Below are 23,216 nucleotides of genomic sequence, written 5' to 3'. Positions count from 1 at the left end.
AGTGGAGTGGCGGGCGTCCCATCCAAGGCCGCCTGGCTCTTCACACCCGCGGCCAAGATGGCTACCGTGAAGTGTGAGCTCCTCACGCGTTTTGCTTCGGAGAAGCCGGTTCTTCACAATAAGGTCTCCATTGTAGGAACTGGATCGGTAGGCATGGCCTGTGCCGTCAGCATCTTATTAAAAGGCCTGAGTGATGAACTTGCCCTTGTTGATGTTAATGAATGCAAACTGAAGGGTGAGACAATGGATCTTCAACATGGCAGCCCTTTCATAAAAATGCCAAATATTGTATGTAGCAAAGATATTTGTGTCACAGCAAACTCCAACCTAGTAGTTATCACGGCAGGCGCACGCCAAGAAAAGGGGGAAACACGCCTTAATTTAGTCCGGCGAAATGTGGCCATCTTCAAATTAATGATTTCCCGTATTATCCAGTACAGCCCCCTCTGCAAATTGATTGTTGTTTCCAATCCAGTGGATATCTTAACTTACATAACCTGGAAGCTGAGTGCCTTTCCCAAAAGCCGTGTTATTGGAAGTGGCTGTAATCTGGATACCGCTCGTTTTCGTTTCTTGATTGGGCAGAAGCTTGGCATCCACTCTGAAAGCTGCCATGGCTGGGTTCTTGGAGAGCATGGAGACTCAAGTGTTCCTGTGTGGAGTGGAGTGAACATCGCTGGGGTCCCTTTGAAGGATATGAACCCCGATATAGGAACTGATAAAGACCCCGAGCAATGGAAAAACGTCCACAAAGACGTGATTGCCAGTGCCTATGAGATTATTAAAATGAAAGGTTATACTTCTTGGGGCATTGGCCTATCTGTAGCTGATTTAACAGAAAGTATTTTGAAAAATCTTAAGAGAACACATCCAGTTTCCACCAATATTAAGGGTCTCTATGGAATAAATGAAGACGTATTCCTCAGTGTTCCTTGTATTCTGGGAGCGAATGGTATTACAGACCTCATAAAGATAAAGCTGACCCCTGAAGAGGAGGCCCGTCTGAAAAAGAGCGCAAAAACACTTTGGGAAATTCAGAAGGAGCTCAAGCTTTAAAGTTGTTTACAGCTATCCTTCTGAAGTTATTGAAGAAGAGATGATAGATATGGGATTGCATATGTCAAGCTTTTGAATAAACTTGGATTCCTAAAAGAGATCCAGAGTGACTTCCCTTTCCCTGTTTATTTAGCCCGCCAGCTCTTTTATTCAGCATATGATACTTACCTTTTTACACTTCTGAAGTGACCACATCAAAGAAGTGTTTTTGGTACCTGTCATATACTAGTACTTGCCTTGTATATGTATGTAGTTATCACTGGTTCCCCACAAAAAGTTAGATGTTGTTTCTTATTGTCCTAGAATTTCCGATTTTTTTTTTTAGTTGGAGTCTCACTCCGTCGCCCAGGCTGGAGTGCAGTGGTACTACGCTCACGGCCACTCCAGTGTCAACCTGCTGGGCTCCAGTGATCCTTCTGCCTCAGCCTTCCAAGTAGCCAAAACTAAAGGCGCGCTTTCTCGCCTGACTAATTTTTTATTTATTTTAGAGACGAGGTCTTGCCAAGTTGCCTGGGCTGTTCTCGAACCTGCAGGCTCAGGCAATCCACTCACCTCGGGCTCCCAAAGTGCTGGGGTTATAGGCTGAGCCACCGAGCCCAGCCACCCTCTCAGTTTGAATATATCAGGGTTTTTTTCTTTCCATTTTTATTACTACCACCCTAGTTAAGTTCTTTGCACTCTACACCTAGGTAAGTGTAATCGCTTTCTGACTGATATCTCTTTCTAGCACCCGTACTGTACCTGAGTATAAAACTCATCTTCATAAAATACCTTTACAGCATGCCATGTGTCTAAATTTACATATACCTCCATTCCCATGATTTTATATACTGTCTGTCTAGTCTAGCCCCAGATTTGCACATCCAAAAGCTTGTTCACTTTTTTTTTTTTTTTGAGTTGGAGTCTCACTCCAGCGTCAACCTGCTGGGCTCTGGCGAGTCTTCCACCTCAACCTTCCAAATTACTGGAACTATAGGCACACACTACCACATCTGGCTAATTTTTGACTTATTGTAGAGACGAGGTCTCACCAACTTGCCCAGGTTGGTCTCCAACCCATGGGCCCAGGCAGTCCACTTGCCTTGTCCTCCCAAAGTGCTGGGATTATAGGCCGAGCCACCAAGCCTAGCCTCTGATTCTTTTCATTGGCTATATACACATTTTTCCATTCTGGCTGGCTTATACCTATGTTCATTTATATACTATAAAAAATTGGTAACTTTCTGCAATGTAAAAATAAAAGTATATACACACAGAAGTAGTTTTTATAATGGATCCGTCTTGAAACCATCTTCATTCCCCTGGGACAGCCTATCAGCTGGGCCTTTAAAAAGACATCACAGGCCGGGCTCAGTGGCTCAGCCTGTAATCCCAGCCCTTTGGGAGGCCGAGAGGAGTGGATTGCCTGAGCCCGCGGGTTTGAGACCAGCCCAGGCAACTTGGTGAGACCACCTCTCTACAATAGATAAAAAATTAGCCGGGCATGGTAGCACTCACCTGTAGTTCTGGCTACTTGGAAGGCTGAGGCAGAAGGATCACCGGAGCCCAGCAGGTCGACTCTGGGGTGGCCGTGAGTGTGCCACTGCACTCCAGCCTGGGCGATGGAGTGAGACTCCAACTCAAAAAAAAAACCAACATAATAAGGCATCACAAAATGGAGGCTGCTACTACATGTAGGTTGCACTTGTTTGTGTGCACATGCACGTATGTACACATCAGTGAAGCAAGATCATAAGGGTAGGATGTGAAAATAATAGTGATCAGATTGTAACTGTTATAAAATGTTTCATGCAGTAAAATAGAAAGCTTTTAGAAAGAGACCTGACAATTGAGTTACTGTCATTTATTTGGCAGAGAAAGGAAACATTGCTAAATTTTGCAGTTACTAAAAATAAAGCCTGGGCTGAATGAAAATCATCTTAGAGCTGCCTCTGAGAACCTGATCTATTAACACATCAAATCAAAAAGCATGTTATAAATCTTTCTTCCTGAGCTGGGTCTTAGCAGCAGAATAGGCCCTGGCTCTAAGAGGCTCCCAGGTCGTTCTTGTTGCTCAGTTTATTTCATGTTAACAGAAAGCTTTTGCTTTTGAATTGTGCCTTATTGTTAATCACTGTCATAAAAATTGGCCATGTTAAAGAGTACTTTAGGGATTGTTTTTCTTAGAAAGTTAACACATTTGCTTTTTATTTCTAAGTCAGCTGACTTCACTACAGATTCTGGACTCTGCTTGTGATACAGTGAGGGTTCAGGAGTAAGGAAAGAACCCAAATGATAGTACTAGTAACTTAGAAAATGGGGATCTAAGATTTAAAAATTTACATTAGCCTTCCTAATACAATTTAATTTTAAAATAATATATGTTCAAACACATCTCAGGCTCCATGTGGATATCAACAGACAGAATGAAAAGTGAAAGATATTTGCTCTTTAAACCAGTTCAGTCCTGCTTAGTTTAATTTTATCAGTTGGACAGTGACCCTCCAACTAACTGACCCTTTTCCATACTGATTAGAGCTCCCATATTATTTTATTGAAAACATATAGAAATATTCTGATTTCCCAGGAAGCAGTATCATATAAGGGGACTAATTGATGTGCTGAGCTTCCGGAAGTGGAAAGGGTGGGGCAATGGGAAAATGTCCACAAAGACATGACTGCTCAGCAGCAGAGTTCCTGTTCCCTCTCATCCAATCCTTGAATTTGTATTCAACTGTGTTTCGGCCAAATTTAATGCCCTATTGTAGGGCATCCGAGCTGCCTTAAATCTATTTTACCATTCTCTTCACCATCTGTGTCAGCTAGGGTAGGCTGGGTTATGCTGCAATAAGAAACAACCTCCAAATCTGTGACTTAAAATAACAGAGGTTATTTCTCACTCGTGTAAAACTCATCTGGGTTTAAGCAACTCTCTGGGAAAGCTGTCCTGCATGTGCTGGCTCAGCTCCCCAGATTGCTTTGATCTTGATAGCAATGCAGGTTTCCATGATTGCTTTGGAAAGTGAAGAGAGGCCTAAGTGTCGAAACCCTGCAATTAAGGGCTCAGCCTGGGAGTGACACACATGTGTTTTGCTCCCATTTCATTAACCAGAAGTAGTCACATGGCTACCTAACTTCAAGGAGGTAGGGAGTATACCCTCCCATATCCAGGAGTAAATGACTACTTGCTATTGGTGAACACGTGTATCATACCATTCAAAATAAAGTGGTCGCCATTATGAGAGGTATGTTTTTAAGTCATTTTTAGTGGAAGCAGGTACATGGGTCACAGAGCCAGAGTAGCTATGGGGAAAGAACCCTGGCATCGGTCAGGCAACTGCATATATGCCATGTCCCCATAGGCACGTTAACCTCTGACCTCTGGTTTCTCATATGTAAATTGGTGTGATAAGTTCTACCATAGAGGATTGTGAAGATTAAGTAATGTAATGCTTTGTTCAGTGCCTGACAAATAAGTGATTCCAAATGGCAGATATTCCTGTTCATGTAACATTTTTACAACATAACAATACTTAGTTCTCTTGTTATCAATGTTATATGGTCTTACTCTATTGTATTTTATGAAGCTGAATTACCAGATTCTTGAAAATTAACAGTTAACTGTAGTCACTGACATATCCAAAGACTTTTTCATCAGTGGATCCAATAAAGCTTTCACCATTCTAACCCCCAGCACTGAGGTCAGTAAGAGTCCTGCACTGGCAAGTGAAGAAATAGAAGCTAAATGAGCAAATGAGCTAGTCAATAGCAAAAAGCATTTCAAACCTCAGAGCTTTTAATTCCAATAACTCCCTATTTATTAGAATCGATGCCGTAAGGATTTTCTGAAATTAATTAAATTGGGGACATAACCTGAAGCTTTTAAGTAATTTTTCAGCACACTGTATGTTAGACCAAATGTTTTCAAGTTGCTTTTTCCCTGCCAAAGCATGCATTAAAAATGTGCAGCAGTATCCCTGCTGTACAGTCAAGCAGTGCACAGAGTAATGCATAAGCTGTGCAGTCAGATCTGGTTTTACCAGCTGTGACACTGAGCACACTATTAGTTTATTTAAACTTCTATTGCCATATCTTTAAAAGAGGAATAACATTTGCCCCACTTGGTTATTGGAAGGGCTAGATGAGGAATATGTCTGGCATACAATAAGGGCACTGTAAGTGGCATCTGTTGTTGATCTTACTCCTGCCCTACTGGCTATGTAGGCCCTTCAAGAAGCTATTGAAATGTGAGAGTGACATTAGAGACATAATCTTGAATCTGTCCTAATATCTGAAGTCAGTTGTATTCAATCTTCAGAATGTTTGCGGCAAATTACTTATTATACCTTTTGCATTTGTCATGACACTCCATTTGAACGCTACTACTTAATGGTACTTTCTGGTAATATTACAACCCAGCACTGTTGGACACAAGCATTGGGACTTAAGGATGAGATTCGGGGAGTTACAGGCACTGGGGAGTACCATTCGTGTCTTAGTCCTTATGGAGAGCACTCTTGTAAGTGTGTAGGGCATGGGCTGTGGCAGTGCATAGCAGCCTTGCTTGTAAGCCCTGCCTGTTATCCATAGCATGGAACGATTCTCCCTAGTCAGAGGGAAAAGGAAAAAGAGAATTACAGAGAAAACATCCTAGGGTTTGAAACAGGCTTCAGAGGAAACCTGAGATGCTGATTGGGGGCCTCCAGCTCCCAGCATGCCCCATCTTCCCCAAACTTCTGGGATGCAGGGCAGAGGGACCGTTCTATGGCGGTAGCTGTGATTTTTGTCACGGAATTCAGTATATTTACTTTACAACCGCATTTGTTTAAATGCATTCAACCCCTAAACCTTTTTTCAGGCACATCTTTATGCACACAAATAGTCTGTTGGCCTGTGTATAAGAGAATCATTGGCATAACCAATACCTTTTTAAACTGCATATTAGAAATTGATCTATGTGAAAAAATGTGAAGGTTTTCATTCGCTATCCTTGTAATATAAATAGTACAAGCTTAAAAACCTCCTCTGGAGCCCCATTGTCTAAGCAACTTGAAGCCCAAATGTAGACTCTGAGTTTCCATTTCCACAGTGATAGCATTAGAGAACAGGACTAAATGGTGTTCCTCCAGCCTACTCTTCCCATTCTGCGGTCTGTCTGCTCCTAGATGGCTATTTTTCAGACGTGATTGCTTCTGGTGGTTCAATTACTCACTTAGGACCCTGGGAACAAATAAATAATATAATACTTGGGAAATTAGAGGAAAGAATAAAAAAAACCAAGTCAAGAGGAGGAATGGAAACACAACCATGCTAGAAGAACGTCACCACCCCTGACTCTCCTAGCTGGGCCTTGTCTGCCTTTCCTAGCCTCCTGCTTCTCGACAACTGACCATGTTCCATGTCACTGAGAAGGAAGTGTGGTAAATGACTTGGTGTCGTCTGGCTTAGTTGTAACAGATGTTCAACCAGACGGGTGAAGGGTAAGAGCCAGGCAGTACATTGCACACTCTGGTCAGAGAGATGTCTGCTTTTCAACTATGAAAGTCTGTGCAAGCTTCCTGGGGGAGCAGGGGGGGGGTGTGGGGAGCTATTGATGTTTTGGACAAAGCAATTAGTTCTTTTTGTGGCCCATCCTGGACATTAAGCATCTGTCCCCCACCACCTTCCTCCCACCCCTAGCCAAATGCAAATAATCTCCAGGGATTGTGACAACCAAAAATGTCCGTCCACAGTCAGTGCCTCCTCAGGGATGCTGTACTGAGAACCTCTTATGTAGGATGTTTCATAGTACAGACTAGAGAGCCACGTGGAAGACATAGGAAGGACACATATGTGGGTGTGTGTGTCTTCAAAATGGGTGTCTGGGTCCAGGACACTGAGACAGCACAAACCTAGAGACAGCATATGATGGATAACCTTACATCACTTCCAGTGTCAGATGTGTAAACCAAAATGATATACAACCATAAAGCAGTGCTTTTAACGGACATACCATGATATTTATATCCATATGAGCTTTGTTCTTGAAAAACAGTACACACATTTTGATAATGCTGCAATGATAATAGCTGATCTATAGGGGGTGCCAAAAAATGTATACACATTTAAAGAGATGTTATCTATGTATTACTTTTCGAAGTTGAATTAAATTGCAGTAGCAATGTGTAGTATGACACTAGCTCAACCATGCTTTCGCCATTTTCTTTGACTTGTCCTGCCTGTCTCATGGTGATACTAACATTGATTAATGCCATTTTTTGAGTGAGCATCATGCTTAAAACATGATACATTTTTTTAGCACCCTGTATATTGAAAATTTACCATGGGTTAGGTCCTGTGACTTATCTATATTATCTCACTTAGTCCTCACAACTCTGTAAGCAGGTAATAATTATCTCCATCCTGCACTGTGACTTAGAGAGAGCGAGCAGCTTTCCCAAGTGGTGGAGCAAGAATCTGAACAGAGGCCTGCCTGATCTCAGAGTCTGCTGCTGACAGCAGTGCTCCAGTCATGGGGTAAATGACTGGGATCCACAAGTCGCAGATTAGGTGTACCCTCTGACTATGGAAACAAGTCAGCCTCAAATGGATATAAAGAAGCATCATCAACAACAACAAAAATATATCAGATGACTCAAAATAACCACTCTAAGAAATGACTTACATGTTCCTGTTGAGTCCGGTGTGCTTCACACACATGATCAAGGAACCCTCCATCCTCAGGAAAATATGACTGGCATATGCTGATAAGAAGTAGTTGTAATGCAGGGCTGTAGTGCTACTGAAATGATATTTTCCTAGCAGAACCTTACAGATTGGAAAGGATGAATCAGAGAGTGTTAGTAGAACTGTCTAATGTAAAGATCATCCAACTCCCGTAAGTTAGTGTTCCCCTCCCTGTGCGGGTGGACCCCTTAGCAGACCCAGGTGCTCCGGGTGAACTGTGATACCATGTTGACACTGCATATAAGATCTCCTGTCCCCTTGCTCTAACTTAGTATGCAGTGTCAATACACTGTCAGGCACATAGGGACATCCTATTTATCTGCCATTTCTTGATTCTTTATTAAACTCCTACTCAGTTTCTTCTCTCTGCCCTTTCTTTCTGGCTCTAAAATTATAACTTTGAAGACCCTGAGTATATTCATTTATTCAGATAGGCAGAAATCCCATCCTCTGCATGTCTATATATGAAAGCTGGCAATACACACTCTTCCAGTAGGAAATAAGAAATGGGGTCTCGCTCAGTTACCCAGGACTCAAGCTCTTGGACTCAGGCAATCCTCCCACCTCACCCTTCAGAATATCTGGGACTACATGCAATGCCACCATGTCCAGCTCAGAGTGAAGTTTTATTTTATTTAGACAACAGATTTTTACATGGAAGGAAAAAAGAGGTGTATTTCATTTTCTATCAAGGTACCTAGAATATAGTCCTTATCTTTTATTGGTATTCCTTTGCTTTGTATCTGTGAGCAGTGAAGTATCATTCGGTCAGCAAAGGTGCCATCTCTAATAGCTTTGGTCATTTTTTCCTTCTTTTAACATTTGATGACTGATTTTTTTCTTCTTTTAGATGAAAGACTTTCGAAGTAAAATGCAATCAATATTTCCAGCAATTCCCAAGAACTCTGAATCGGCTGCTGAGTGGGAGGAAGCATTGAAATCCAAATGAGATGAGCGTGGATGAATTCCAAAATGCTGTCACAGAAAGGTGACTCTGGACCCATGATGACAATTCTGATTCTCAGGAACATGGGCAGGTTGTTGACCGAACCTATGGGACGCCCTCCTCATCAGGGGGGTGTGTGTGTGCACACACATGCATGTGTTGGGGGACGGTAAAGTTCTCCCAAAGTTAGAAGACTACTTAAAAATAATAATTATAGGGATAACTTCCTTATGTGGAGAAAGTCCAAGAGGAAATACTTCTGTTTGTGACAGTTGCACTAAGATTCAGTTAAAACCAAGTTTTGTCCCTTAAAGGAGTTTTAATAAAAGTATGATAGAAAATCTTTATAGACAGATCCGCTAATAGCAGCCGTTCCACAGTGTGCCTAATTAAGGAACTTTCCAGATCATTTCTTGCTAGTAGATGACTGTCAGAATTTGGAAGACTTGTTCCTATTAGCCAGACTCCAAAGTGACAGGTTAACAGGTAAATCCTGTATACCAGGAAATGGGTGTGGCTGCACATTTTCCTGAATGCTATCTTGTCACAGCTGGCACACACACACTAGTTATTTACCTGATGGCCTCACTCGAAGGCCCTATCAATTCTTATGCTTAGTAACAAAAAGTCAGTAATGGATTATGATCATAGTTAGGCTAACATAATAATAATGGTCATATCAGGGTATAAAATGTATTTTTTTGAGAAGCTGGTCTTATCTCTGAATGCTGACTGACAATTTGTAGTTTGTTTTAGTGTCAAAGTAGAAACAGCCCAGTTGTCATCTGTCTTAAATATTTTTAACGGGAAAGTCTCCTGAGTACACAGTCTCAGTGTTAAGCATTTGGTTTCCCTAATGAAGCTGCTGTGGTGAATTCTCACATGCACACCCAGCTCCCTCCTGTCCTCCGTGATCTTTTACAGAAAACAGATGGAGAATAATGCCTGCATGCTCTATTTTTTACTGGAGTTTAAAATTTTTTAAAGAAGGGAAATAGTTTAATATGTCAACATGTCCAGAGAAATAACCTCAAGTTAATATCAGTTGTGCAATTCCTCTGTAATTGCTTTGGCTCAAATTCGTCAGCAATCAGATTTAATAAAGTACATTTGAAATTTCTCTGTTATAATGAAGCCTTTTATTCTAAGGGAAATTTTTAAGTGAAATGTCAAGTACATAATGTAACATTTTTCTCTAGACCATATGTCCCTGTTAAATGTGCTGTATTGTTCATCAAACAGGTGTAATTAGCATCTGGGATTCATATGTAACCTGTTGAAAAATCCAAGACTAGAGGATTGTGAAAATTTATCAGTGTATGTGGAGTAGCAAAAAAACTCTTCATCAGTCTTTCATTTTAAACTAAATCTTCTCTAAGAAAAGATTCCTACCCTTTGACTGAAATAAAGGCAGGAGCCAGACTGGACAGGTTTTTGTTCACATTATTAGTCTGAGTCTAGGTTCCTCCTAATAGGATGGGCATTACTCGATCTTTCTGTGATTCATAAGTGTGCTGATGGGGTTTTCATGCTCACGTGTGAGATGTCCCTCAGACCTTGTTATGAGGTTGGCACGCTGCCCACCTGATATTAAAAAAAAAAAGAATGGGTACTACCTAAAGCTATCTACAGCTAGAATCTGGATTTTTTTTTTTTTAGCTGGAAAATGCTTATTGATTCTTTTTGAGACAGAGCCTCACTGTGTCACCCAGGCTGGAGTGCAATGAATGGCATGATCACAGCTCACCACAGCCTCAAACTCCTGGGCTCAAGTGATCCTCCTGCCTCAGCCTACCAAGAAGCTGGGACTATAGGCACATACCACTACACCCAGCTAACTGTTTTACTTTTTGTGGAGGCGAGATCTCGCTATGTTGCCTAGGCTAGTGCCTATTGATTTTGAAAAGACCTCCTCCAATGGATAGAAGAAAATGATCATTTTCATTTCTAGCTTATCTGGAGTGATAAAAGGACAAATTGTTATTAACTCATTCTTAGTAGGTTGCTGCCTTGTAAGCTCCTTGAAGGTAGGGACTCCTCGGGGCCTGCTGCAGGGGCTGCTGTACACTGGACTGATGGGAACCAGGCCCTAGGGATAAGCTGGGCCATGGTGAGTACACTGCCTTCCCACAGGGCTGATGCAGAGGAGGACTGAACAGACGTTGCTGAAGGAGGGAGTGTCTGAATACTTGCTTGGGGGCATACCTGATAGCTCCAAAACCCTCTATTTACATATCTGTTCTGTTGTCCTTGGCTGGTGGCAGGGGACCCCCTAAGAATGACTATGAGCTGGGCTTGGTGGCTCAGCCTGTAATCCCAGCGCTTTGGGAGGCTGAGGTGAGTGGATTTCCTTAGCCTGCGGGTTCGAGACCCGCCTGGGCAACTTGGCGAGACCTCATCTCCACAATACATCAAAAAATCAGCCGGGCGTGTTGGCGCATGCCTGTAGTTCCAGCTACTCGGAAGGCTGAGGCGGAAGGATCGCCGGAGCCCAGCAGGTTGAGGCTGCAGTGGCCAGGAGCGGCCACTGCACTCCAGTCTGGACGACGGAGTGAGACTCCAACTCAAAAAAAAAAAAAAAGAATGACTATGAATCACCTAATGAGGAGAGGCTAACCAGGACAGATTCTCTAGAACAGGTACTGAGCATAGACTCTAATCGCATTTTAAAAGCAAAAAGGAAGTAACAAGATGAAAACTAAAAGAGAAAACAAGCCGCATGACTTAAGCAGTGTTTATTACATTCAGAACCTGGATATCAGAAGATTTAGTCATTTGTCTATTCCTTGTATACCAGAGGCATATTGTTAAATTGGTTAATGGAAAGGAAAAATGTTTAACAGATAATGTTATTCTTTATGTGAAGTACCATCTGTGTATTGAGTTCTAAATGTCCCTGGATATGGAAGAGAGGAAATGTTATGGAATTTCAAGTTTGCCTTCTTTGCTGTCTTTATCTTGGGTAGAGTATGACAAACATAATCACATTTATCTCCTGGAGCATAAAGAGTTTTAATCACCCTATTAACCAGGATGACATTTTTCACAGACTTAAAAAGGAATAGAACAGACATTATCTCCCCATAAGCAATCCATTTCATGGAGGCTGAGCACTAGAAATGCTTTAAAGGATGGATAACACAGCCATTGCCATTTCCTGTCTAAGCCAGCATTAGGGAGGCTTTTGGGAAGGATGTTGCTTCCACCGGGTGAGTGTTAAGCTTCACACTTAGAATGTCCGTGCCCAAAAGAGCTATTAGAGAAAGCAATATAGAGAAAACGCAGGGGGCAGAAAGGAGCAGCGCCCAGGACCTCAGGATTCATTTGAGAAAAAACACATATCCTGGTAAGTCATTGCTGCCCTGTAAAAAGGTATCTGTGGGCCACTGTTATTTTCAGAGGCAAAAAAAAATATGGTCTCGGCACAGCCTGGAATGGGAAATAAGGGGTGGAAACAGCCTCACCAGAGGCCTAGAAGCCTATCACTGGAAGGCACAGGGATTCCTCAGCCACCATCCTCATGCCAATGTACCAGCACAGGCTGACTTTGAAAAAAACACTGCTTATCCTGCTTACAAAAGGTGGCACCGATTCATCTCGCCTGTCATACATTTTGTTTGGTTTCTTGGATAGTATGGGACTAAACTTGCAAATTAATCATTGCAACCTAAGGGGAAAATAGACGAAATTAAAGGGGGGGAGCCCATGGGGACAAAAGTAATTAAAATCCATGGAATTTAGCTATTTCACTTGGGGCACAATGTAATCTCTCCTAGGCTGGTTCATGGAGAATGTTGTATATTTTCACCTCATTTTCATGTATCATCTTCAAAACAAATAGTTAAGAATGAATTAAAATACAGCACCACAATGTGCCTGGTGAAATAGATCATGAAAACATTTCATCAAATAGTTCAGTTTCTCATGAAAGATAGTAAAATACACATTTTTAAAGGATTTTATCAGGTTTGAGGGAGGTGTTTTTCCTTTCTGCTAAATGACATAGCAAGTATCTGGGTCTGTCGTTGTTACTGGGATGAACTTCCAAGGCTGTGATTTTGTGAGCATAGAAAAAGAGGAAAAGAAATGTCTCTCACAACTAGTGACATGATTCCGTAATAGCCAGGAAGTCTGTTAAGCAAATTTTGTCTGATGGCAGATAACTTAGTTTTGGAGGAAATGGGTATCGTCGTTACCAAGATGCACATTTAGTTTCAACTTTCCTGCCCAAGTATTAGTGAAGTGATTTAGGACCTTAATTTCTATTCCTCACATAAGCTGGATCAGATCCTTTGGCTCATTACTGTTTGATGAGGCATGACCCTTTGCTTTTAAAAAATGAACAATAGTAAAAAATAGGCAAGAGCATGTATACATGTACTTAAAGGCATAAGGATAAAGGCCATTCTTAATAGACTCTCCTAAGACGCTAAATCAGGCAATCTGAGGAAGTTGGCACATTCATAGCAACACCTATTACCTGCTCAGCTGAAAATGCCCCCAAATTCACCTTCATTCTGCCCCTGGCATCCCAGGCTTTCCAGGTTTGCAGCCCAACAGGTGGCACTCCACAGGACCCTTCCAGGTGGTGTCTGAATCACTAGGCTCCAGGTCTCAGTCTCCAATCTCCAGCATCCTGCGCTGCCTTAAAAGAACAACTTGGCAAAACAGAGTTTAGGAAAGAAAGCTTGAATTTGATGGTCCTAATAGAGTTGTGCCAAACATTGCAGTTTGCCCCTTTGCTCTCCCAGCCTGGGAGATGGGACTGTGCTTACCTTATTGCTGCTGCCTGTCTTCTCCGACTGTTCCTGTTGGACTGGCCCCCTGTGTTCCCTGCTTTGAGCAGAGCCCATGGCAGGCCTTTTGTCTGGGGGCTTTGGGGAAGGGCTCCCAGCGGGTGGGTGACCCTGCAGCTACTGCCTTGGCCTGCGTCCTCCCATCTCCCTTCCGTCCATGGTGGCCACTGCTACTCAGATCCTTCCTGAAGTCAGGATAGAGGCTTCAAGGCTGAGAAAATTCTAGTGCTGTCAGTCTCATGAAGACTAACACAAGACCTCTTCCCAAAAGATAAGAATAATTGAGGGACTCCTCTACTCTTGGCGTGCTTGGGAGCCAGCTCTCTCTTGTCAAGACGTTTATTACAAACAATGGGAATAAAGTGTCTGTGAAGACCACGTTATCCAGTCTCCTTGTTTCAGGGGTCTCTGATGTGGCATGTGACACAGCAAGTGACAAGGAGGCCGGCTCCATGGAGAAGCCATGCAGGTGGCCTGACTCCCTCATCCAGAGTGAGGGAAAGCAGCGCTTCTGCCCACCAGGATATGTCTCACAGAAGCCACTTGCAACCAGTTGGCCCTGTCCTTTCAAATGTCTCTTATGCAAGGACATTCCCAGAGAGTTGTCCCAGTGTAGGGTCTCTGAGCTGGGGGTAGAACCCGTGTTCTTCACAGAACTATGTTAGCTCTAACCTCTCCATATTTCCAAGTATGACGGGAGGAACAGGGAACAAAGACAGGGTCAGGTAAGGCCTTAGAGAGACATCTGTGTCCCTAGGTCTTCACCTTGGTATTGTTCCTTCCAGCTTAGGACTAGGACTCAGCTCTTAGCAAACAGTAAGGGAGAGAGGGAGGAGGGAGCACCTGTGGCTGTGTGGCACAGCCAGGTCCTGATGAAGATGACGGTCACCTTCTTGCCATGCTGACCACATTGACCTCAGCCACCAAACTCAAGAAAATGAACGTCATAGCAGAGTGATGAAAAACTAGCTTCGGGCTTGTGCGGCCACAGGCTGCATGGTGGAAGTTTCTAACTCCCAGTCCTATGCCCAGAGGGTTTAGAATGAAACACCATCGGGTGAGGGTCTGTTGCCTTCCCCAGCTCTGTGCTACCGAGCAGGAAGAAACCAGGATCCAGATCTGCAGGGCGACTGTACAAACTGCCGCTACTCAGAGTGGCCATGTGTTGACCAGGAAGAAGGTAGCTGCCCTGCTGTGCAGGACCCACCAGCACCCTAGTAGGGGCACAATCTCCCTAAGAGCAAAAGACACTTCCCCCCCAAAAAATCCCTGCACTTGTCACTTCATTTCAGAAATCTCACTCTTCCTGTTTGTAGTATCGGGAATACTACACCTAGAACTTGGGTTTCTTCCTCCTCTCGGGATGGAGGGTTCTGTTTTGTAACCAGAGAACCTGAGCTGAAGTTTTCCCAAGAGTACCTTGGATCAGGCAGAACGCACAGGAATGCCTTGGGCCAAGGTCGCCTGGTCACATTCGTCAGAGAAATTAGAAAGCAACCGCCCGCTTCCCAGTGAATCTAATATGCCTGAGAAACTCCAATAATTCCACCTAATCTACCCAATTTGCACCTTTGATGTAAGCTTCAGCATTCTCTCTTACTTTTTCACTAGTTACTAAATCATTCTGAGCAGAGTACCATCACACATTAATTACCCAGCCCGACAAAGCCCAGGGCAGCTGCTTTCCCTGGGTTATGTCTGCCAGGAGGCAGCAGGAGTTATTAGGAAAGCTTGGGCTGCCAGGTTAATATCACCTCTCCCAATATCAATGTGAGATACCCCGTTTCGTGCCTCGGCTTTAAGTACTAAAATTAAAAACGTGTCTCTGAAACACATGACAGGCTGAGAGTTGTACGGGCCCTGGACCATTCTGACCGAGGGCAATGACTTTATTCTCTGTAGCTTCTAACTTCTAAATCACCTGCTCATACCAACTGCTTAGTGGCCCAAGAGGTATGCTGCCCCAAGACCTGGGGCTCAGAGCCCCATGACACACTCTTCAGTGGTGACATCCAGTGCCAGTCGGTGACAGGCCAATGGGAGGCAGAGGGCTTCTCAAAGACAGTAGCATTCCTAGTAAGGTCAAGGAGCAGCTCCAGGAGCTAAGTCGTTGTCCCCAGGAAGCAGGTAGCTCTGATTGCCTGCCCCAGAAGACCCTCCTTGAACCACCTGGAAGCTTCCTGTGCACCCTACTAAACCCAAGTCCCCTCCAGTCAGGGAGCAGCTTTGCCAGGGTGACGCCACCCCCTCCTCTCATTTCCTTCTTTGATTCCTTGTTTGCCAGAAGATGATGGCACACCTCCCTCTTGGTCTCAGTTTTTGGACTCACCTACACCTTCTTTGTCTCCCTGTCTGACAGTTCCTTCTCCTCCTGCACAGAATGCCTGGAAAAGCAAGACGTGTGAATTGGACTCGTAAGAAAAGGCAAGTTCATGGTCCACTTGCTACAACCTGCAGAAAATCTTTCCAGCCTCTTAGCTAGAAGCAGGTCAAGGCAGGATGCTCACAGCCCCTGGGTTTTTGATGGCTTATGGTGTTTCTCTGGATAGCCTGCACCCCTGCTTCCAGAACCTTCTTCACATATGCTCCTGGGGCCCCTTGGGAGGGACCAACCCTGGCTCTCCTAAAAGGAGACTGAGGCAGGCGGAAAGTATATTGGCTGGTTAAGTTAGCCAGGGCCCTTTTGCTTTTTCCCCTTCAGAACAAGGACATGTTGATCAGTGATTTCACAATGCAATATGTCCAATTAGATTGTGTTACATATTCTTATCTGTGCCAACAATCTGCCAGCCACATTTCCCCTTTCAGAGAAAGGGTTAATTTGTTCCCAACAGACAGTCCACTCTCCAGAGCCCTGCACGCTGGGACCCTGGTGGGCCATGAGTTCCGCCCAATGCCCTTTTCTCAGCTACCATCTTCCTTTCTGAACCCGGAGTGACCACTTCCCAAACCTTGTCCGTTTTTACACCAGTTAAGTCTGCTTAGTACTGTGATATGCCATAAACATTCCCTCTGCAGCTGAGATGCCTTCAGAACAAACCCGTCTCACTGTAAACATTTGAAACATTCCTCACAACCAGGCAGCACCTGTGTAATCAGACAGTCCATCTCAAGGGCGTCTCCAGGGCTGCTGATGGGTGGAGGGAGCTCTGAACCTCCTCCCCTCCTGCCCCTTCCCCACCTGGCCCCACCATCCGGGCCTCTCCAGCTCTCCACCTGTGATGGTTAGGGACCAGCCTGGCTGGATTGAGGAATGTCTGGAAAACTGGCAGGCAGTGCTTTGGGGTGTGTCTATTTGAGGGCACTTCTAGAGATTGGGTGTGAGTCTGAGTGGCCTAAGTGGGGCAGACCCACCCTCAACTGGGCAGCCCTCATCAACTGGGGGCCTGGATAGAACAAAAAGAGAGGAAAGGGCAAATCAGTCTCTCTTCCTCTCCCTCTCCCCTCCCCCTCCCTGTTGGAGCTGGGACACTTTTCTCTCCTGCTCTTGGACATCAGAACTCCAGACTCTCTGGCCTTTGGACTCCAGGACTTACACCGGCGGCCCCCTGGCTTCTCAGGCCTTCGGACTTGGACTGAGCCATGCTACTGGCATAACAGGGTCTCAAGCTTGCAGATGGCCTGTCGTGGGACTTCTTAGCCCCCATAATAATGTGAGTCAATTCCCCCGATAAATCCCCTCTCATCTACCGATCATCTATCAGCTGTCTATTATCGATCACCTATTATCTATTATTTATCTCTCATCTGTCACCTATCTGTTATCTACCATCTATCATCATTATCTATCGTATGTCTATCGTATCTATGTATCTATCAATCATCTATCCATCCTATTGATCTCTCTGGGGAACCCTGACTAATATATAACCTCAACTCCCAGCCAGGACCACTTCCTCCCAAAGGCACACCACCCACAACCAGGATGACTTTGGGCGAGTGACCTCATGCAGGCCCACGGTCCTTATCTCTAAAATGGGTGCACAAACTCCCTTGCCACCATATCGTTGGCAGGGTTAACTCAGACAATGTACGTAGTGCTCAGGGCAGTACCCAGCTCATGGTAAGACATCTAGCCTGTATTGTGGGCATACTGGATTTGAACGTAGTTCATTGGCACTGAATAACACACCAAATGCACCCTCCCTCAGCACACCACGTATTCCTTCGGGGCAGACTCCTCCCAATATGTGAGCCTCTAGACCTTGCCCTTTCCCCTCTCACCCCACAGGTGAGAGGCCCCCTCCCCGGGCCTGGGCTTCAGACATTACCCTAGTCCACATGTGACCTCTCAGGGACCACTAGACATCTAAGGGGGACAGTGGAAGGCTTGAATGTACCCACGTTGGCGTGAATGCGGCCCATCTGTTCACTCCAGGGGGAGCAGGGGCTTCTGCACCCCCATCATCCTATCAAGATTCATGGTTCTCAAACCCTAGCCCGGAATCAGCTGGGGAGCCAGTGAAAGCCCAGATTCCTGGCTCCTCCCCCAGAGCACCTGATGCAGTTGGTATGGGGTGGAGCCAGAGAATCTTCATTTCTTGCAAGTTTCCCAGAGATGCTGCTGTTGCCAGTTCAGGGCCCACTGCCCTACTCTGCGGTTCTGATGATGGCACTTGCAACGTGTCATAGGACTACGTCTCTGCTAACAGTTCACTCGCTACCACAAACAATCCTGGGCTTCTGGGAAGAGCTGCAGTAACACCTTTCCTAATTCTCACATGTCCGAAGTGACTGCAGGCACTGGACTAAAAAATACATCAGCCGGTTGTCACCCTCTGAGGTGGTTGCCCCATCTTGTCACCGCTGGACCTGCTTTCCTGGACAGTGAGGCAGGAGCCTCACTTTCACCCAGGCCGTCAGTGCCAGGTGAGCGCTCATCCCCTCCCTGCTCTCACAGAGCGCCAGGGACTGGGCAGAAGCCAAGGGACATGATGACACGGGACCCCCTCAACTTCAGGGAACCTTGCAGAAATATGGTGAGCACTCACGGAGTCCCCACAGGGCTCAGTTCACACACTGTTGAGAGGCAGACAGAGTCATGCTAACCAAGTTAGCCCAGACTTCTGTGTAGTCAAGGACACCGGGAGGAGACGAGAAGGGACAGTATGGATGACAGTCGGAGAGAATGACTTGGAAGAGCTGGAGAGGAAGAGGCCGAGGGGGACAGGAGAAGCTGAGAGGAGCAGGAGAGACTGGGAGGAGGAGAAACTGGCAACAAGAGCGGGGTTTGTGGGAGACACAGTGAGACCAGAGTAGCCGTGGTGGTGGGATGGATCAGACAGAGGGAGGGAAATGAATCAGTAGTGTAGGTCAGGGCCAGTTTACAAAAGGCCTTGAATGACAGACTGTGAGTTTTGGGTTTTGCCTTTTAGCAATGGAAAGATAAAGTTCATAGTTTCCTGAATGGTTGATACATGAAATTGGTATTTTCTTTTACGCATTTATTCATTCATTTAAAGCACAATTATTAAGTGCTGGTCGATGCTAGATGGGGACATGGCAACGATTAGACAGTCCCTCCTTTAAGAACTCCCAGTTTACTGAGTGGGAGGAGGAAGGATCTGTGAACCTGGGGAACCCGACGGGAGAGGAGGCCCTGGGAGGCGCCACCTCCGGCAGCCAGCAGGAGGCAGCAGAGCCTGAGCGGGATGACCTGGGCCGGCTGCGATTCCCCAGGGGCCGGGAACAGGGCCGGTGGGCCTGTGGGGTACACTTTAGCAGATTGCATGGAGCGAAACTTTCTTTTCTCTTTTTAGGGGAGAGGAAGGGAGAGCAGGTGGCAGAGCTGCACCTGGGGGCGTGAGCGGTCTCTCTGGGGGCAGGTGTTGGTTTGCACGCAGGGGGGCTGAGGGTACAGCACCCACATTGGGACTGTCCCTAGCCAGTGTGTGCAGGTGAGAGCCTGGCCACCGGCACCTCCTGTTCGCCTCATCAGAGAGCCTGGGACTCAGCCTGGGTTCAGGGAAGGGGCAACGGGTCCCACCGTCCCTCAGGGCCCCTCGAGGGACTACCTGTCGCTGAGCACAGGGAGGGAGCAGCCAAGACTCTGATCCTGTACTCTGGGGTCCTGCGAGAGGGAGACTCAGATAAGACCCATTCGGGCCACTGACCCCAATAATAATAATGATGATGATGACATAATAATAATGATGACAACAGCACTTACACTGCATGAACTAAACGCCAGAAACTGTTCTGAAGATTGTATACATATTAACTCATTTAATCCTCACCCTGCCCCGTTGGTGGATACAATCATCCTCACTGTACAGAGGAGGAAACTGAGGCCTGGCAGGACAGGTTAAGGGACATTCCCCAAAGTCACACGGCTGGCATTCACACCAGGTGAAATACTTGCCCAGGCTCACATACCTAATGTCGCAGCTCGAATTCAAACTACCGTCGGACCTAGAAAACCCCCATGCTCCATTTGCCAAGGCAGCAGACCGGGGGAAGGACAGCTGAAGCTTGAAAGGTGTCCCTGTGCCCAGCCTGGATGTAAATAGAGGCTCAGGCACTGAACACTTACATAAACATTTCCCACAGCGGTTATAAAGCAAGCCAACACAAAACACACAGGCTCCTTCCTTGACACACAGCCCTCCATGGCGGTGTGGAAGGCCGGGTTCAGACTGAGAATCCCCAGACTCCCCAGAGGCCCACCAGGACACAATGGTGGGAGAGCTGGCCCCTCCACCCAGGCCTGGCTCTTTCTCCTCCCTCAGCCTCAGCTCCATCCTGCACCGTGAGGCCCACGCCAAACGTGTGGACACCCAGCCTAGAGTTCACTCTGGAGAGCACAGGGCCAGGGTAGAGGCCAAGTTGGCGCAGTGAGCTGGAGGCTGACTGAGCAGGAGGTGAAAGGCCCTGGCCTTGTGGATTCTTTGCCCCACCATGGGGGAGAAGGGGCTGCGGGAGCAGAGCCCTCTGCAGAGATGGCAAGGCTGGGCCCGTCGCCTGGGTCTGGTGGCCTGTGTCCCACTCCACAACCCAGGCTTGCCGCAGGGGACCGGACCCTCCTGTCACCTTTCCTTGTAGAGGCCCTTGTAGAGTCACCAAAGGGACTCAGTCCTGGAGACCCGCTGCTATCCCTCAGAGAGCTAGCACCATGTATGGCAGTCCCTTCTTTGCTCCATGACACATACGCCAATCTTCACGTTTCCATCTTTGCTGTCTCTACCAGAAAGCTCGGGACTAAATTTGAGCTTGCGTCATCATTGCACCGCCTTCTCTGCTCCCCCCCACTTCTGCACAAGTTTTCCATCTTCTATTCCCATTTTAGCAACCTTATTGTGCACATGCCTTTTATTGGAAGCTGCCTCCAATCCTTTTTAGAAGCTGACAGGGTATCAATTATAAATAAAAATAAATACCGCCAAAATCTTCCCATTGTGGCTTTCTTATTTCCAGAGGTATCTGAAAGCCTGACTTGGCATTTGTGATAAACTCAACACAAAACGTCTTGCGTACTGACTGATTTTTTTTCAGTCTCTGCTTCTGTAAGAGATCCCAGGTTGCTGTATGTCTGAGCTCATAACTGAAAATGCTTCAAGGGCAAGCAGCAGTTTGTAAACACCTACCTCAAGCAGTGGCTGTTTGCAACACCCCACTCTCATCTTCAGCATTGTTTGAAACTTGGGAATAATTCTTAGCCAGCTGGGAAGAGCCGAAGTGGGAGGCTGGTAGTGTAGTCACTTCTGGCTGGAGAAAAGCAGTCTTGGGGAGTGTACGTGGGTGCTGTTCCTTGTTCTCTGCCATCAGTGGGACCAGAGGAAGGACATCCTGGCTGACCGGAGTGCAGGACAGGTAAACAAAAGCTCTCCCGTCACCCATGTAACACTGAAGGGAATTCCAGTTCCAACAGAGCAGGGATCCCTGAGCTCCCCAGGTCAAGACCTTTCTTACCTTTCTTACCTAAGGCTGCGGAGAAGACACATGGGAGGGAGTTCACTGGACACCTTGCTTTCGGGCCTTTAGTCTTTGAAATCTTATTCTGTGAGATTAGATACTTTACCATCTAATCCTAAAGGTATTGAGCAGTTATGTAGAGAAATCTTGTTTTCAAAAAAGCAGTAGAAAGAAAGACAGACACACACACCCCTCTCCCATGAAGCCCCCAACAAGAGGAGTACAGGGTCATCCCAGTGTTTTGTTCTGACCTGCTCACCCCATATCCTGGCCCTGCTCCAGCTTATGGGACCCTGGGACTCCCCCCTCCCCGCCCCATAACCTCCCTGCCCCCTGGACACTATATGCTGCATTCTTCCAGCAAGGATCCTGTTCCTCCTGTTGTGTCTCTCATCAGAAAGACGCACCTCCTGGTTCTGGGAGCCCTGGAGCCTCCGTTCACGCATCTTCCCTCTCCAAGCTCACCTGGGCTCCTGGAGGGCCATCCGAACTGTCCACATCTTCTGAACTACACAGGCGGAGCACCTGCCACTTGCTGAGGCACCCGGTCCTGATGGTGGGGCATAGTTTGAGAGACGACTAGCCCTTTCAAGTGAATCTGTGAAACTCAATTTATAAAGTGATGGCAAAAGTCGTCACTCCAGGAAGATGGCGTGTGGTATTATTTTCCACATCAACGGCGTCCTTCAAACTACGTATGGACCCAGATGCAGCCCCCACTGGATGCTGGCACTTGGGTCGATTTTTTCGACCCTTCTTTCTGTTCTTCCATGCTGCCTCATTTTTTCCCCCAAGGAGCCTGGTTTACTCGTTTAACCAGGGAAAGTGATGGAGGGATTTTTGTGGGGTTTTGTTTGTTTTAAAGTAGGATTTATTGAGAGGACAGAAAAACTCCCCATGGGAGAGGACCCGAGGGGGTTGCCCCTTTTTTTTAAGAATAAAAAAATTGTAGCTACAGTACCTTGGTTGATCTAAAACACCAAGCAGTCCCCAGTCCCACTCCCTCCCTGAGAAGGTAGAAATGTCCCCGAATTCTCCCTTGCAAGTCTCCACACCAGGTGCCTGTCTGCCCAGGGCCATCGGATTAGATCCGATCACTAAGAAGCCCAACATTCCCTCCTCTGCTGGTGGGAAGCCGGAAGCCGGAAGCCCCCTCTAGACCCGCCATGTCCACTTGGACATGCTTGTTGGGGGTTGAACTGCATCCCCACAAGAGATGTGTTCAAGTCCTAACGCCAGGTGCTGTGACGTGAGCTTCTTTGGAAATAGGATCTTCTTTGCAGGTGTCATCAAGTTAAAATGCGGTTCTATCTGTTGAGACTGGACTCTACTCCATATGACTGTCGTCCTTAAAAGAGACACAGATTCAGGCACACAGGCCAGATGCCAGAGAGGCCAAGACCCGAGTGATGTGGACGTGAGCCAGGAGCACCGAGGGGTTCCAGCAGCACCAGAAACCAAGAGAAAGGCCTGGTGTTCCCTGGAGCCTTCAGACAGCGGACCCTGGGGGCAGCTGGATTTTGAGCTTCCAGCCTCCAGAACCAGAAAGGAGCGGGCTCCCGCTGCGTCCAGTATCTCGTCCGCCACGGTGCTGAGGCATCCTGGTCAGGGTGCCTCGCGCTCCACGCCGCGCAGGGGCCTCCATGCCGCGCAGGGTGGCTCTGCGCCTGTCCGCGGAGATGCCTCCAGAAGTCACCCGTCACCACCGGCGTCCCGCCCGCTTCCGACGGCACTGCTCGCCCGCTGTCCCCCCTCGTTACCCCAGGTCCCGGAAGGCTGGGTCCGCATCCGTGTGCTCAGCC

General features: G+C 46.5%; 2 protein-coding genes across 2 annotated transcripts in view; both read left to right on the top strand.

Moving 5' to 3' along the window:
- The window catches only part of TMEM242 (transmembrane protein 242), a 27,794-nt gene extending 17,967 nt beyond the window's left edge, over window positions 1–9,827 (top strand). Inside the window, exon 4 of the mRNA XM_008052226.1 lies at window positions 8,612–9,827. Coding sequence (XP_008050417.1) covers window positions 8,612–8,710 — 99 coding nt within the window. The 3' untranslated portion in view covers window positions 8,711–9,827. The remainder of the gene's footprint in view (window positions 1–8,611) is intronic.
- Window positions 17–1,147, top strand: LOC103254060 (L-lactate dehydrogenase A-like 6A). The gene is made up of 2 exons (XM_021709631.1): window positions 17–307; window positions 476–1,147. The coding sequence occupies exons 1-2, from the start codon at window positions 58–60 to the stop codon at window positions 1,054–1,056; spliced, it is 831 nt and encodes a 276-aa protein (XP_021565306.1). The 5' UTR covers window positions 17–57; the 3' UTR covers window positions 1,057–1,147.
- Window positions 9,828–23,216: the final 13,389 nt, after the last annotated feature.

The sequence above is a fragment of the Carlito syrichta genome, unplaced genomic scaffold (genome assembly GCF_000164805.1).
Source record: "Carlito syrichta isolate Samal-C Ts95f unplaced genomic scaffold, Tarsius_syrichta-2.0.1 Scaffold268229, whole genome shotgun sequence".
NCBI lineage: Eukaryota > Metazoa > Chordata > Mammalia > Primates > Tarsiidae > Carlito > Carlito syrichta.
The sequence above is the reverse complement of the archived record's forward strand: the minus strand, read 5'-3'. Positions and strand labels throughout refer to the sequence as shown.

Coding starts and splice junctions, on each gene's coding strand:
- LOC103254060 (XM_021709631.1), top strand. CDS start 58: ATGGCTACCGTGAAGTGTGAGCTCCTCACGCGTTTTGCTTCGGAGAAG. Junction 308..475: donor TGTATGTAGCAAAGATATTT/GTGTCACAGCAA, acceptor TTTCCAATCCAG/TGGATATCTTAACTTACATA.